The 17,058-nt window shown below is 35.0% G+C and overlaps 1 protein-coding gene across 7 annotated transcripts in view; it reads right to left on the bottom strand.

Moving 5' to 3' along the window:
* LOC114648588 (nesprin-1-like) overlaps positions 1-17,058 on the bottom strand; it is a 360,492-nt gene that overhangs the window by 214,977 nt on the left and 128,457 nt on the right. For all 7 annotated transcript variants that reach the window (XM_051924543.1, XM_051924540.1, XM_051924539.1 and 4 more), the window contains 8 exons: positions 15,356-15,984; positions 12,521-12,700; positions 11,874-12,024; positions 8,393-8,551; positions 7,878-8,060; positions 4,626-4,727; positions 3,329-3,532; positions 17-224 (listed from right to left, as the gene is read on the bottom strand). In XM_051924543.1, the coding sequence (XP_051780503.1) occupies positions 17-224; positions 3,329-3,532; positions 4,626-4,727; positions 7,878-8,060; positions 8,393-8,551; positions 11,874-12,024; positions 12,521-12,700; positions 15,356-15,984 (1,816 nt within the window). The remainder of the gene's footprint in view (positions 1-16; positions 225-3,328; positions 3,533-4,625; positions 4,728-7,877; positions 8,061-8,392; positions 8,552-11,873; positions 12,025-12,520; positions 12,701-15,355; positions 15,985-17,058) is intronic.

The following is a 17,058-nucleotide window of genomic DNA, read 5'->3' on the forward strand; positions in this document are numbered from 1 at the left end:
TAATTGGTCCTCTCACCACTGAAGTGCTGCTCAAGATTATCCTGGAGGGCACATAATGTTTTGGAAGACAGCTGGTTTACAACCTCATATTTCTTAATTAATTCAGTGATGGCACCACCCAACATTTCAAGCTCATTAGAGTGATATTTCCTGCAGAGACTGTTGAGATTCTCCCGTGTCATGTCAATGCTGCCTTGTTGCTTCTGAAGATCCTTCTGTACATCCTGTAAATGATAAAAAAAAATAATAATTTGTCTGTTTTAAGAGAAACACAGGCAGGTTCCTAAATTGTACAATTTACTTATAATTATTTTAAATGCAATACTTACTCTCTGATTAAACTGTAGTAAGCTGTCAGAGCTCTAATACTGTTTAATATTTTAATTGGAAGATCACAGAATGGGAATCAACATTGCTCAGTATAAAATAATACTTTGCACTTGGTAAAAACATATTTAATGTAGTAGTAAAGTTTAGAAAAATAATCACAGTAATTGCTTAATCATGATAAACACCCCCTGCAAGATTAAATTATGGCAGATAAAATACAATATTTTTACAATTTATTTAAAACATTTAACATCTGGATTCATTGTCTAAATTTTTACATATAAACAAAAAGATGTAATGTTTCAAATTAATAATAATAAAGCAATATTTATTTAGTACTTCTTTCTCCCCAAGTAATTTATACCCCAAATGTAAGTGAAACCCTATAAAAAAATGACACTTTCTTAAAGATTACTAAGAGGAATAAAGAAGTGTAAACATGTGTCACTGATCCATATGTGGAAACTCAATTATCACAATATCAAAAGTGTCAGACAGAGTAGAACAGACAAAGCTGCAGGTTTATTAAAGGGTGCAATCTCAGAGCAAACTTGTTATATTGTCAGGCTTCAGATAAGACAGCACCTTCAGAAAATGCAATATACATGCATATAATTAGAGTGAAGCAACTATGCCTCTGGCAGTATACTGTGACAACTTAAATGAAATTCATATAAGTGATATGTGTATCACTATGCAAAATCTAAAAATATAATTTGAGCTGATAAGATGCAGAGATAAATTGTGAAAAGTGATAGCATCTGCTGTTTACATTATAAAAATAGAACAATGGTCCGTGGAAAGATGTTTTCTGCGAGCAGGTCTGCCATTTATTAGTGTGCCCTACCATTTATTACAAAATTTTCCAGCTAGTTAAACTGTTCCTTCCCAGGGTTAACATTTTTGACTGAAAAGATACATTAAGAACCATCCATTAATTCATCTTCCAATCCATTTACCCAATTCAACGTCACAGGGATATGATGTGTACACAGAAGCACTGAATACATTTTGAGAACAAATCTTGAACATCATCTCAGGACACACTCACATACTCACGCATAGTCATTCATACTGAGCCAGTATGAATATGCATATTTTAGGGATGTGGAATGAAAAAATAGAGTACCATGAAAAAAATCTCATTCAGATGCGGGTGAGTGCATAAACAGAAAACAGACAATGACCAGGAATAGAACTTGAACCCAGGATTTTGAACCATGTAGGCATCACTAATCAATGCACTAATGTGATGCCATTAACTAAAGATATTCAGATTATAAAAAAACATATAAATATATAAAGTACTCCTTACTATATACTATGAGCAAATTTTTTTCAGGTACAAATTCTTCCTGGAGGTTTAATATTTTTAGTTTAGTTCTGTTAGTTAAAAAATAAGTTGACTATGATAATTTCATGATATTATAAGCCATACAGCTGCATGTGGTGGCTGTCCAGGCTTAGCTATTTTCTCCTTGACTTGGAAGGAGAAAAGCCCTTTATTTTAAAAGTTTTCCAATAATCACCAGACATTTTTCTAACAGTTCACCTAAGAAAAAGTTTCATGAAAGAATCAAGCAAGTATCTTATAATAGGTTCACTACATGCACATCAGCACATGAATTTTCACATGAAAAATCAGAACAGTTTTCTAGCTTTCTTCATATATACATCAGCCCATAAATTTTAATACTGCTTGGATGACTTTTCCCATTAGTATAGAAGTTACAACACTTCAAATCAAATCCCATGCATTAATAATGCTCTGCATGGTCAAAGCTTTTGATTTTGCTCCTAAAACCAAAATTTTTTCCCTTTTGCAAATTTATACTTTCCTTTAATGTTATCTATTGTCATCATTTTCCTGTGCAGTCAAATTACTAAGGGGCTGGAGCCTATAGTTAGCACATTTCTGACACATGCTGTTGCAATAATTAGCACAGTCACCTAAGGGAGTTTCAGGAGCTGGTTTTGCTGTGGCATTGCCTTCGGCTCTCGGTCTCTCTCTGAATTGGCCCCTTCTTGCTTTCACATTATTTGATTTAGGTTTCCTGGCTTTGAGTTTCTCATTTGATGGCACATGTTATACTGTTACTCCTCTGGGTTTGTGTGTCAGTGTAATTAGGATATTAAACATATTTCATTCTTGTGCTAAACTGATTTTTGGATTTGACCTTTATATCTGTTTTTTATATTATGGTTTTGGGGTTATGTTTTAGCTACATCCATTATGAGTTTTTTTTAATTTATTTTTTCTTTATTATTCCTGTTAAGATTTTTTTTGGTTCTTGGGTTGTGCTAGTTGATTTAGTAATGAGAGATCATTGTTTTTTTCTATCTTCTGTATGTACACATTGCCTGTCTTTACTACCGATTAGATGGTTTAGTGTGGTCCTCTGATTGGCCCCAATGCCAATACCACTGGTGGCATCTGGAGGACCTCCTAAAAGACAATGGAACTTATAGAGGAAGTAAAAATCATAACAAGATTTCCATAGGTGAACCCGTGGAAGGATTGAGGAACAACAGAGGACAGCTGGCACGTCCAGCCCACCTCGTCTCCCCACAGTGGACCTCCCCCAGCCTGTTTCAACATCCATGTTTTCTGCATCCATGGGTGTTAGATTTCCGGAAAAAGAGAACTGAATGCATTTTGTGTATACAGTATGCAAAAATACATTTTACTTACATACGCTTGGTTATGAATGGTGTTTCAAGTCTAGATCATTTTTAATAAACACATCATATCACTTGTAAGCAAAAAAGCCTGGAAACACTCCTGATTTCTGTGAGTGATTGTACTCATAAATCATACATATGTGTTTCTGTTCACTTTTGTCTCCAAGTTATTAGAACTACACAAGTGAAATTAATGTGTCCTCTATATTTTATATACAGTTAAAAAATGGTCTTCTAATAAAGAATAAAACATTTACTATAGTTGGAATTCAATAAAAGTATCAAACAATCTCCTATGCAACTGCCATGTTCTCACCTTTACTTTTTGCAGATCCTCAGGAATGATGCTGTGAGGAAAGGCTAGTAGAGACTGCTCCACACTGCTCAACCACTCTGTCATTTGAGCTATGAAGTTCTCCAACTGCTGCTTCTGGGTGCTAAACTGTCTAAGAGTTTCTCGGGCTGTATCTGACACTCCCCGGGCATGGAGGATCTTTTTTCTAACATCACATTCCAAGACCTAGAGAAAAAGCAATCATTAAAAACAGGCTTAAACAGTACAATACAAACGAGACATATTTATATTAAACATTGTTTCATTTCCTCATTTCTAATTTGCTCAAACCTTAGCATATAGATTGTAAAATAAATAATTTTGGTACTTTAATTTAAAAAAATAGTTAACCTGTACTTTAGTTTAATGAATATATGAAGTCTTTGCCTTTTCCAAAAGATTTGAATACTGCTTTAGGTCACAAGGATAGTACATGGCCATAAAAGTGAAGTACACTCTCACTGTCAGTATTTATTTAATGCAAGAATTAAAAGAAAAACATAATTATGCAACCAACACCCAGGAAGAGAAAGAGCAGTCAAGCTCATCTACTTCCTGCAGGGAACACATACTCAATTAAAATGTAGGTGGGATGATCTCATAGATACTGTGTAAAAGAGCCTCAGAGAACAGTAACACACAGCTTTTTACTGCTTGCTGATTTCATTCACATTCTTAAACATGGCATTCTGCCCAAAGAAATAAATTATGAACAACAACAACAACAACATTTATTTATATAGCACATTTTCATACAAAAAGTAGCTCAAAGTGCTTTACATAATGAAGAAAAGAAGAATAAAAGACAAATAAGAAATTAAAATAAGACAACCTTAGTTAACATAAAAAAAAAAAAAATGAAATACTCTTTGGCATACTTACTATGGATCAGTGATGGCAACTGTCAGCACTTCTAAAGTCAGAGCAGTGGTTGGGAGCACAGAGCAGAAGTCATATAATTTTTCGGCAGAAAACATTTCATGCTACTGTTAAAGTTCACAGTTTATTGTGAAAATCCTACTACTACTACTATTACTGCAACTACTAGTATGATTAGGTAAATATTACTATAGTGGGCAGAGCTATATGTTATTGTTTAGAGCATTACTCCAAACACCATTTAATGAAATTCTAAGCCAGGTATATATTGTTTTGTATCGCTAATTTTTCAGTTTATATGGACTAATGATACTTATTCTGTAGTTGATAAGAAACACAATTGGGTGGTATATATTGATTTTTTGCTGGAATAGAACAAAGATCATGAATGATACTGTACCTGCAGCTCTGTTGGAGGCTCCTGGCTCTTAGTTAATTGCTTCAATTCTGTTGTCTTCAAGTTCAGTGCTTTACACTTTTCTTCTTTATTATTTATTTCTAACTGCAAGACAATATGAAGAAAATTTTTATGAACCTAAACTAAATAGGTCAACTTAATTCTTTTGTTACAATATGTCAGGATCAAACGACCAATTCAAAATGTTTCACACTATTTTAAACATTATCTCTAATCTTTATGGCTGTTTAGCATTCCCTGCCATTGTATGGAAAAACAGGTTACAACATGTGAATATGTTTATTGTATAGCACTCTTCATTAAGTGCAGGCGCAGAGCACTAAGCAAACAATCAGGCAAAATACAAGAACAGATTTTACTAATTGGCATATATATATATATATAATATATTTACTAAATATAAAGAAAAAGATTTGTTAAAAAACACAGAAAACAAACCACAGCATCATTGTGATTCAACAGTAGTAATTGTTTAGTTTCTGGGTATAACAGAATAAATAGATGCTTATGTTATTCGATGGATTTAGCAAGGCACAAACATATATATAATTTCACAATGGCTGTTTTTACTTAATGAAGCATGAAAGATTCCTCAAGTTATACCTGTCAAAAGATCTAGACACTGTCTCTTTAACCTCACAATATTTTAAAAAGTATTTTTTTTCTTTTTCGTACAAATGTTCTTGCTTTTGGTTATACACACTGTTTTACTTCTGCATTTTTAGCATTGGCATTTGTTTCTGCAGCCAATATGAGCAAGTAAAAACAGGCAAGTTGAAATTGGTAGACAAGGCAAATAATTCCAGGTTTGACTACAGGAACTCTTTTATAGCTCCTTTTCTGGGTCATTCCTGGACTGTTTGTTATAATCTGAGTTTGTTGTAATCTTGATCTCCCACATATTTTACTATTATAAGGGACAGAACTATGGCACTATTTTATTGTTTGCTTTTCGTTTGGGCACTGCTATTTTGTGCTAGCTTTGCATGGCCATAGCCATGTTTTGTTTTTTGTTTTTTTTTGCTGGTGACATCCAGTTAATAGTAACAGGAATGAATTCATCACACATTTCCCATTTGGGATCTTTATCCATTTCATTCATTACAACTTTGCTACAAGTTTATGGATCATCAGCATATGTTTTCCTGTCTTCCAGTGTAACACCTCTGCTTGCCTCTTTGACTTTGATTATTATGTGTCCCATGTGGTGCCATCTCCTGATAGCACCTCTTCCTTTAATCTCCACTAGGGGGCTTAGCCCCCTGCTCGCTTCGCTCGCCAACCCCATGTTTGGTTTTCCGGATAAACACTTTTAAGATTTTTTTTTTCTTTGAATTGTTGCTATTTCATTAGCTTCACCTTTTATTTCAGAACTTCTGTAAAAACAATATTTGTAATCTTACGAGTCCCAATATGCTGAATCTTTTTAATGAGGTCAGGATAGGTTTCTCTGTTTGGAATTTCAGCACAGACAAAATGATCTACATCATCAGCAGTTAATAATTTTTTTTTTACAAAGTAAAAAAGTAAGTAGAGTTCTGCATTGGACTCCTGTCTGTAAAGTCGTGCTATTTTCCTCTCACAGTTCCAAAAGTACATGGGGTTACCAAGGTGATACCTCAGCTTTTGTCTAGGCTTTTGTACAAGGGCTAGACAGAACGTTTTTGACTCCTGGGGTAAATGTAGCTTTTTAAATAAGCAGACAGATAAATATATATACATGAACAAAGTAACCAATAAATGCATGTGCGGTAAACTCTGTTTTTGAAATTCTCAAGATTCTTTGTTTGTCACATGCATAGTTATACAGGACAACACGCAGTGAAATGCATCCTGATCCACTTATCAAAAACTGTGCAAAGTTAGAAGAATATCAGTTAAATTAACAAAAAGTCATAGATTGAAAGGTAACAGTATAGTAGAACATAATAAATAAGTACAATTATGTGAATAAAGTAGAATTAAGTGTTAAGGTGCAATAGTGTAGTAATTATTGTGCAAAACCAAAGTTAGACTGGTGCATAGTTAAATGAGGCAGTTTGTTTGTTTGCTCTACTGCGATCTTTACTTTCTTTTTTTATATTTTCTAATTTTCCTACTTTCATATCCTTTAACTTTCTCCACATGTGTATAGCACAATTTTTTTTATTTAATTTCCCTGCTCTGCATGTGTTCAGTGCCAATATTTGTAAATGTCTTTATGAAGTTTTACTTTCTTTTACTCATTGTCTTTTAATTCTGAGCCGGATTGGACGTGCTTTTTTTCAATTCCACTTGTTCCGGGCTGATAATTACTTCCCTTATTTTCTGAATTTTGCACCTCGATTATTCTTTTTTGCTCTTTTTTCTGTCCAACGCATCTGAGTCTCTTTTCTCCGTGCTGCTTTCTTCTTCGCTTAGATGTTGACATTTAATTTATAACATACCTTATACACTTTATATGTGCTGAGAGCCCTGGATCTGTGTGTGCTCAAATCCTTCACAAGACTGAATGTTTTGCTGCCTATTGTCCTATTTGATAGATTGCAAGTAGGGCGTGTCTTTGGTCTCGTGGGTCTTTAAAATGTCTTACGAGAAGATCACGTATCGTAGACTTGCTTTTTGCTTTCCAGGACAGGATTTCTTTTTATAATAGATAGATGAGACCATAAGTCTGATACAATTTAACCACATGCTGCGTCTGGTGTTTCTTTTAAAACCTCTCTGTGACAAGAGCCACTAATAGATTCACATAATCAATATTTCTAGTATCCTTGTTGTCACTGTTAATTATGAATTAACAAGCATTTTGTGTCCATTATAACACTCTATTTATTCCCAAACCCAGACAAACTTTAAAAATAGTCATATGCTCTCAAAATAGTGTAATAATTTTAGATGATATGTCAGTAGTACTAGAGTGTTGTACTGTGTTAGCCATAATGGATGTAATGAAAAGTTTCAAGGGAACTCAGGTTCCTTCTTCAAGCTAGATGTAATCATGATGATATGTTAGGTATTAATTCTAATTTTTTCATTTTCTGGTATGTTCTAAGTGTAAAATGTTTTCATACCAATAAAATCAAATATGATAAATACACTTTTTATGATTTCAGGTACAATAGTAGAAGTGGCACATACTGCTGGCAAGTGAAGTTATACTTTAAGGTTTTTGTATTAATCAGTTTGGTAAAAAAATGAAAAGAATAGCTGTAACTGAATTTAATGTTAATGTTACAGTAACATCAATTCTACCTGAAACTGAACAAGACGTTCCTCCATTCGTTGGCTGTTGTTAAGATTGCTCAGATTTTCACTCAGATCTGAAACTGAACTGTTGGACCACCCATCAATTTCATCAGTAATGTTGAGCACATCTTCCCAAAGTGATAGGCAAACGCTGACCCTTTCAATATTTTCATCAATTCTGTCCATAACCTGATATTAAAGATCACAAAAAGGTTCAGATAAGAAACCAAAATCAATAAAATCTGGCAATATCAGTGGTATTTTCAGCAAAGTGCTGCCATCATTTTTCATATGAATCACTTTAATTTGTTATTGTGAACTGGCAAGTTTTAATGCTTATAAAACACATAATAATGATGTGTGATGTACTTGTTCTTAACCATGCTAAGTTTAATCATGGTACATCAGGTAAAGTATCAACATACAACAACAGACCAAAGTTGCTTAAATCATTTTCATGATATTCAATATTCACAGACAGAAATGGCCTTAACAACAGCGTTCAGAATATATCAGCTTACATCAAGCCACTGATCTACAATGGCATCCATATCTTTTCTCACAGCCGTAGAATCACACATAGGAATCTTCTTCAGCTCATTAAGGACCTGTTTTCCTTTGTTATTAAAAGCATCCAACTCATCCTGCTTTGCACTCATCTCATTTTTTATGGCTTCATGCTAAGGAAATATTAGACAAAGATTGAAGGTAAGTATAAGATAAGCTGTCAAATGTTAAACTGCTTTAGACAATCTTTATAACACATAACTGAAGGGAAGCTAGCTTCAGAAATCATAAATAAAATATAGTAGCCGAGCTTTGAAACTATGAGAAATTTTAAGTTTTTATTTAACCAACCAAGGATAAGATTAATTCATTGAAGAGAGTTGATGACTGAAATATGGTCTTATTTGACCAACAAATTTAATAGACATTATGTGATTTTATACAGTTTAGTCAACTGCCACTCCCACAATTTCTTTTCCTACTCTTTCCAAAACCTTGTCATTTGTGGGGGTGAAAATTGATCTTCTTCAGTCATGCATTACATTCACTTCTAAGTGTGAGCCATGTTCTGTCTTCATTTATCACATCTCAGCTTACTACACAGTAAAACCTTTCCCACAGTTTGCATAAACACGCTGCCTGCAAACAAAAAACAGGAAAGCTAACAGCTTGCACACAATACCAATTATATTTGTTGTGACACCATTTCAAGTAGTCTCTGTGCTGATGCAGGCCTACTATATCTCCTATCATTTGCAGCCATTTATCACCTTGATTATTCCTGTAAACTATTTATGATCATATTATCTTTCTGTTTCAGTAACTTTGCCATAAACGAGTCTCTGCTTTTCACTTTCATTACAGGATCACTGGTGTATACAGCAAGAAAATGCAAGGCCTACCTTACATACCTCTTTGGACACTATCTCTATTCTTATCATAGACTAGGGGGCTTCGCCCCCTGCTCGCTTTACTCGCTAACCCCTGTGTTTGGTTTTTCGGATACACACTTTTAAGATTTGTTTTTTCTTTGAATTGTTGCTATTTCATTAGTTTCACTTTTATTTTTTAGCTTTTGTAAAAACAATATTTGGAATTTTTAGAGTCCCAACATGCTGAATCTTATAAATGAGGTCAGTGAGACATGTTTTTAATGACTTTGTACCATAATTCAGGATAGGTTTCTCTGTTTGGAATTTCAGCACAGACAAAACGATCTACATCATCAGCAGTTAATTTTTTATTTGCAAAGTAACAAATAAATCCATGTGAGGTAAACCCCGTTTTTAAAATTCTCTGACTTAAACTTCAAAGCCTTACAATATTTACATACTTCTGACAAATCACCTATGTCCATATATTCGATCTCTATTCGCCTTTTTGTTATTTCTCCGAGTAATAATTTCTCTTTTTTTTGCGCTAATGCGATGTTTACTGTCTTTGTTATGACACTGTTGTTTTTTTCTGCTTTCATATTCTGTATCTTGCTCAGCATGTGTATCGTGCCTTTTTTTTAGTTTTTTACTAGTTTTTTTTTTAGTCTTTTGAATTCCAGCTTTCATTATCTGTAACCTGCTCTGCATGTGTTTGGCTCCCTTGTTTTTTAACCTCTTTATAACGTTTTACTTTGTCCTGCTTTTTTTTCAATGACACCTGGTCTGTGGTGATTATTTTCCCTTTTTTGAGTAATAATTTCCGTTTGTTTGCGCTACTGCGATCTTTTCTTTCGAATTCCACTGCTTTCATAATCTCTAACCTGCTCTGCATGTGTATAACGTGAACGTCTTTATGAAGCTGTACTTGTCTTTTACTCTCTATCTTTTAATTCTGAGCCCGATTGGACGTGCTTTTTCTCAATTCCACTTGTTCCAGGCTGATAATTACTTTCCTTATTTTCTGAATTGGCACCTAGATTATTCTTTTTCTTTTTTGCTCTTTTTTCTATCCAACGCTTTTGAGTCTCTTTTCTCCACACTGCTTTCTTCTTTGCTTAGTCGTCGACGTTTCATTTAAAACGTATTGTCCTTATACGCTTTATATGTGCTGAGACCCTGGATCTGTGTGTGCTCAAATCCTTTAGATGACTGAATGTTTTGCTGCTCGTGGTCTTATTTGACATAGGTTGTAAATAGGGCGTGTCTTGCAATAATCTCATGTTCTATGTCATCGTGAGATGGTCATGGGTTAATCTCTTGGCACAAAGTCTCATGTTTAAGGTCCCTGCGAGACACTCCGTGGCCATTCTCTTTTGTCTCGCGGGTCTTTTAAGTGTCTTCTGTGATCTTAACGTGAAGTTCACGTCTCGTCTCCCGTCTTTCTCTCCCAGGATATTTTTTTATAATAGAGAGATAGCAACAGAATCAAAAAATGATTTTAGGTGAATATCCATCCATCCATTATCCAGCCCAATATATCCTAACTACAGGGTCACGGGGGTCTGCTGGAGCCAATCCCAGCCAACAAGGCAGGAAACAAACCCAGGGCAGGGCACCAGCCCACCTCAGGGCGTGCGCACACACACACACACACACACACACACACACACTAGGGACAATTTAGAATCGCCAATGTACCTAACCTGCATGTCTTTGGACTGTGGGAGGAAACCGGAGTACCCGGAGGAAACCCATGCAGACACGGGGAGAACATGCAAACTCCACGCAGGGAGAACCCGGGAAGTGCACCCGGGTCTCCTAACTGCGAAGCAGCAGCGCTTTTAGGTGAATACCTACTTCAGAATTTTTTCACTGTCATGACTTTCCTTCTGGACCATTGTTTATGTTTCTCTATATAGTGAAATCACTGGAGATACTAACATAAAAACATTAAAGGCCATCAAGCTCAACACATTATTTTCTATTCAACGTGTGTTATTGCTAAAGATCTCTTTCCAAAGCAACACCTGGAATTACTCAGTCCTTTAATAACTATACATATCTTATCAGCTCTCAATCTAGGAAAAAAAGAAACTCAACACCAAAGTTTCCCTACAACTCAAATACTAAATTCCTAAAACTGGTTTCGATGCTCTTCTCCAGAGTTTCTCTTGTACTGCTTGAGCCTTCCTATGATATACAAACCAACAATAACCTCCATTGACTTATACTCAACACACTGTGCTACGTAACCAAATGTTTACTTTGCCAAAAGAATACCTTTACTACACATTTTGGTTGGAGAGAGTGAGGAAACCCTAGGACTCCAAAGTCTTTCTCAAAAAGTGTACTTTTTACCACCAGACCCCTCCTCCCGTTGTGTGATTCTATTAAATAATTTTCTTTCCTAAATTTAAGATTTTATATTTGTTACCAAAAGTATGACTTCCTACATATTTGAAAATATATGAATTCTGGCCTAGGCTTTCATTAAGGTATCTACTAATTAATTTAACATGATGTTTATCTGACATGTGCTTTACAACAAAAATCACATCCATGGCTACATTGTTGGGCATAAAACCAAGGTTTTTAAGACTCCTTTTAGGAATCTACTTACCCGTGATAATGTTCTCCTAATGTCCTCTTGATCCTTCAAGACAGACTTAATTTCAGCCACATTTTCAGCACTTTCTATTATTTTATTAATTGTTGATTTTCTATTCTGGAACTCTCGTATGAGATCTATTAATGCACTGCACTGTTCTTGACTGAAATGATATAGTTGAAAGTCACAAAACATTTTCATTAGTATACATTACATTTTATTTAAAAGGAATAAACTCTTAAGAATTCAATTAGCATTCACATGTTATAACATACAGTATATTGTGAGATTTCTGACAACCCCCTAGCTGCACATGCAGGGATTGCTTGCGTGTAGCAGAGGCAACTGCAGGTATCTGTTGCCCGATGGCTGATACAAGTGAAAAACATTGACTCACACGTCACAATATATCTATCAATAATTACATTTAATTGAAACAGTTGATACTCTATTTACATTCATTTAAACAGGGAAAGAAAAAAATCCTTACTGACTGATTCATAGTTTGTTCAAATACATTCTTTAAAAATCCAGGCTGCACAATGTGAAACTAAATCTTAAATCCTCAGTTTTTTGAGAATTTGAGGGCTTACAGTTATTTGATAACAAGCACTAAAATTGGTAAATGTGCACAAATATCAAAGATGTTGGTTACTTACTTTTCCATGATGAGAGATTTAGTGTCTTCCCAGGACTTCTCTACTTGGTCGATCTCCTTTTTGCACTCGGACACTAAATCAGTGCCTTTCTGCATTAGCTGCTTGGCTTTATCTATTAACCACTGCATCTCATGCTGATGGGAATTTAATTCATCCTCTAAATGGTTGAATACTCTTAGTCTGAAAAAATGTATTACAAAAATGAAACAAATCCTGTACTTTTATATGTCTTAATATACAACAAACTTCAACACAGCTAAAATATTCATATAAATACATTTTGTAAACTGAAACTGTAAATACACTTTATACAAAAAACACCTCTCTAAAGATCACTACATTGCAAAGTTACAAATAACATATAAGCATATATACATATATATATATGGTAAAGCTCACTGACTCATTCACTCAAGCACACACACACACACACACACACACAATTTCCCTTTAGTTAAAAAGCAGAAATGTGTCAGGATGGCACATCTACGGGAGAAGGTATTCACAAAGAAAGTACATTACCATACATCAAAACTAAATAACCCAAAATCTCAAAAATGTTTTGTAAGATTTGATTGAAATTAGGGGACATTATAGAAAAAAGAAAATTAGCTGACATGTGTTTTTTTATTTGTCAATAAATGTTTTATTTGTCAATATTTATGAAATATTATTCTAAGTTACATGCTGTGTGCTGCTCAGAAAGTGTCTTTATGCAAATAAAGGACAGAGCAGAAGTGATTGACAGGCCATGCGAATATCAACACCAACCAATAGGGTGAATGTACAACTGAAGAAGTAGCGGTATCCTGGACAGGAAAAAAGGGACATAATCACATTCTGAAATGGAAAGAGAAAGTTTGATGAAGCTCAAGGAAGATGCAAAGCTAAATGGTTACCAAATGCTATTTTTTGCTGCATACCGAGTCTCATCTTGATTATCAGTCCCACTTTGTTGACCTTCAGCCCCAGGTTGCAGTGCTGAAAACTACAAGGGAGACAGACTACCCCCTCCTCCAGAAACCCTCTGCACTCCATGATTGTGGCTCTTATATCATGCAATACCCCAGTGCCTGTCTTAGATCATGGTGCTTGGATTTCTAAAGAGGAAGCTATGGAAATTTTGTTGCGACACTCAAAGCTACTGTTCCATGCTCCTCAACCTTCATGTTATTACATCACTGTAACACATAGGGTCCCAGCACATATGTACAGTATATCCACTTTAAGCACTGCTTTACATACACATCTGTAGACTTTAAAGAGAGACTCCATAAAACTGATGAACGACATGAAAAAAAAATTGTACTTCAGTGAATGATGTAAACAATTAAAAATCATATACTCAGATTAAACGTTATTCCTTCTAATTACTCATTTCAATTTAAAAGTAATTTCTTGTAAAACTGTGTTTTGTAATGACCATTAGTAGGAAAAGCAGTAAAAAGCAGGAATTGATCTAAAGCCAGTAAATTACATTTCTTTTGTTTTCCCAGTTGGAGAACAGGCAGGTGAAGTAACTTGCTCATCATGGTCACAGAGTGTCAGCAACAGGATTTGAACCTATAGCCTCACAGATCCTTCAGAATTTATGCTTACTGAAACATTCTTAGCTGGCAAGTAAGTCAATGATATTGCTACACTGCAACAAATTTAATTTTTAGAATTAAGGCAGATGATGGGACTGTGTTTGTGAGGGCAAAGGCTGAAATGCAGACAAGTAAGTATTTAAGTAACAAGTAAAAAGATAACATTATGCCCAAGAAGATTTTGGAATTTGAAGACATGTTTTCTCACAAACTGGTCTGCACACTGGAAACTGGACTTGGCATAGGAAACTGAAGAGTGCCAAATTATGATACAGCACTGCATAAGTTCAGGAAAGTTAAATGTAGGTTTTAACACTTTTTCAAGAAAGTCAAATTAACCATTCAACTTGTTTAATAAAAGATGTCCTTAATGCTGTAATTAACAATCTGTTATACTGTAATACCAAACAATGGCATCAAAAAATGTATTTAAGATAGAAACAAATTTAAAAGAAATCTAAAATTTCACTGTCACGCATGCACATCTGAGGATCACCTTGCTGGTTCTGATCAGGTATGTGGTACCACCCCAGGGCAAAAGCGTGAAAAGTTGCTAAATGTTTTGATTCTTCCCTTTGACCACTGCCCATTGCCACCTCAATTCCCACCTCTTCCAGTCTGGAACAAATAAAAAATGCCCATCCCTGGAAGGTAGCATCTAAATTCAACGTGAACATACAGTAAAGTGGAACTCTCAGTCAGCCAAACCCGAAGAATATTTTGTGTTCTTGCACCTCGTGAACTTGTTTGGGTAATTGCAACCTTTTTGTTTTGAAAGAGACATTAAAAATGGGGTAGGCGAAGTTGGCACCGCAACTATTTTTGTGACTCTGCAATTTCACTCGTTCACCACATACACTTTGCAACCTTTTTAGAAATAAGTACATTTGGAAAAATTAATGAAAAAATAAGGTACATGCATAGCAGTTGTCTTTCTGAATCCATGTAGTGTTGTTTTTGTTAAAGGTATAATGTGGGCATTTCACTAAAAACTTGCACAAGTTTACATTATTAAAAAAATCCATGAGAAATGCGACAAATTCAGTAAGCCTTGGATATTAAGTACTTAATACTTAATTACATTTTGTCGAACACAAGCACAAGACAAATGATATGAGAAACCAACTACCTGTACTGTACTCTCATTTTACCCCTCTAAGCAAACAGCCAAAATTCATGCTTTTCCTGACCAGCAATGTTTTCCCTCCACCAACTACATTGTATTAAGCTTAACTATACTGCATACCTTTGTTGTAGGGCAAGAAGTGTAGGTTCTCTTAGACCTTCATTATCTGCCTTCTCTTCAATGTCCTCAACACTTTTCAGCAGCTGCTCCTTGCGTTCTTTAAAAGAAGCCCACAAAGTTGTAAGGGCTTCAGCTTCACTTTGTTTTGTACCCAGAATATTCTGAACTAGTTCCAGTTCTGTGCCAAGTTGATCAGCTAAAGCTCTGCAAGTGGTCCTCTGCTCAGAATCACCTTCTTTAATGTGATAAAGAGCCTTGCTAAGACTCCCATCCACACTGACTGCCAATAATTCCAAACTGCTGACTTGGGGAACTGTATCTTTTAATTCTTGCTGTAGGGATTCACTTTTACTTTTATCCCAATTGCTTGCAGACTCAACAATCTTCCTTAAATGATGTAATATACCAGATGCTCTCTTATGTGTTTGTACAAATATTTCTAGTTGTTTCAGTACTTCATTTCTCCTTTCCAATGTCTGATCTGCTTCACGGAAGAGCTGAAAATAATCCTCTTTCCTGCTCTGTAAGACATCTTGATCTTCAGGACTGCAGACAGAGCATAGGCTATCAACTTGTGCCTGTAGGCTTTCTTTCTTTGCATTCTGTTTCTCAAGTTCAGCCAAATTGTTCTGAAAACAATACAATAAAAAGTAAGAAATTGTATCCAGTCTTTTTTTCCTGATGAGCATTTACATAATGAAATATTTTTCTCAAGCAAACATTTAAAGTTTATCCTAATAAAACAGTAGTAATAAAACAAAAATTTGAAATTTTTTTTTTTTGCAAATTCCTTAAAATTTTTCATACAATGGAGTGAGAGATTCTTTTATATGTCCTTAATAATGAAAACATTCCATCATTTCATTTATCATTGTCATTTTCACTCTGCTCATCCTAATGAGTGTTGTACTAAAAACAAGCTGAACTGGCAGACTATGCCATTATATCCTCAGAGATTTCTTCCAACCCATGGTCGATCCCGTATGCTCTCAGGGCAGCTGAGAGATTCAGTACATCTATCCATTTTCAGACTGGATGAATTTAATTATAGGATAGCTGGGAGCTTAAGCTTATTTTGGCAGCATAGTGCAACATGCAGGAACAAAACCTGGACAGGGTGCCTGTCTTTCTAAGGGTACATTCAATTCAGTATATACAAGTAACAAGTTGCATGTCTTTGACATATGAGAAGAAAGCCAAATACCTTGGAGCAAAACCTACACAGACATGGTGGGACTGTGTCAACATTTCAAAACTATTAAAAAGACCATAAATTAGAAGCTAAGACTCTTTTTGTGTCTCTGTCCCATAATCAGTTCCAGTGGCTCATAGTCAAACCTACACTATGGAACCGTGATGTTTGTAAGTCTCCAAAACAATGGACTGTGGACTCATCCATGGCTGATTCCTGCAGTGCTTCTGAAATAGTACATGAATACATGCTGCCTTGTAATGCATAAAACAGATTCACTAAAATGAATGGCTAGAAACACCGGTATGTGGCATGAAACATGATGATACTAACGGCAAAATGTTACAAAGAGTGAATGACAGGATTTAAAAAAAAATTCAAAACTATACATACTAGTCCAGACTGTATTACAGAATAATGAATTACTTCCAAAAAAGCCTAAAGTACACAATGAAGAATTGTACATACAGTACACCTTCCATGGCAAATAAAAAAGATACCCAGATACAGT

The sequence above is a fragment of the Erpetoichthys calabaricus genome, chromosome 3, assembly GCF_900747795.2.
Source record: "Erpetoichthys calabaricus chromosome 3, fErpCal1.3, whole genome shotgun sequence".
NCBI lineage: Eukaryota > Metazoa > Chordata > Cladistia > Polypteriformes > Polypteridae > Erpetoichthys > Erpetoichthys calabaricus.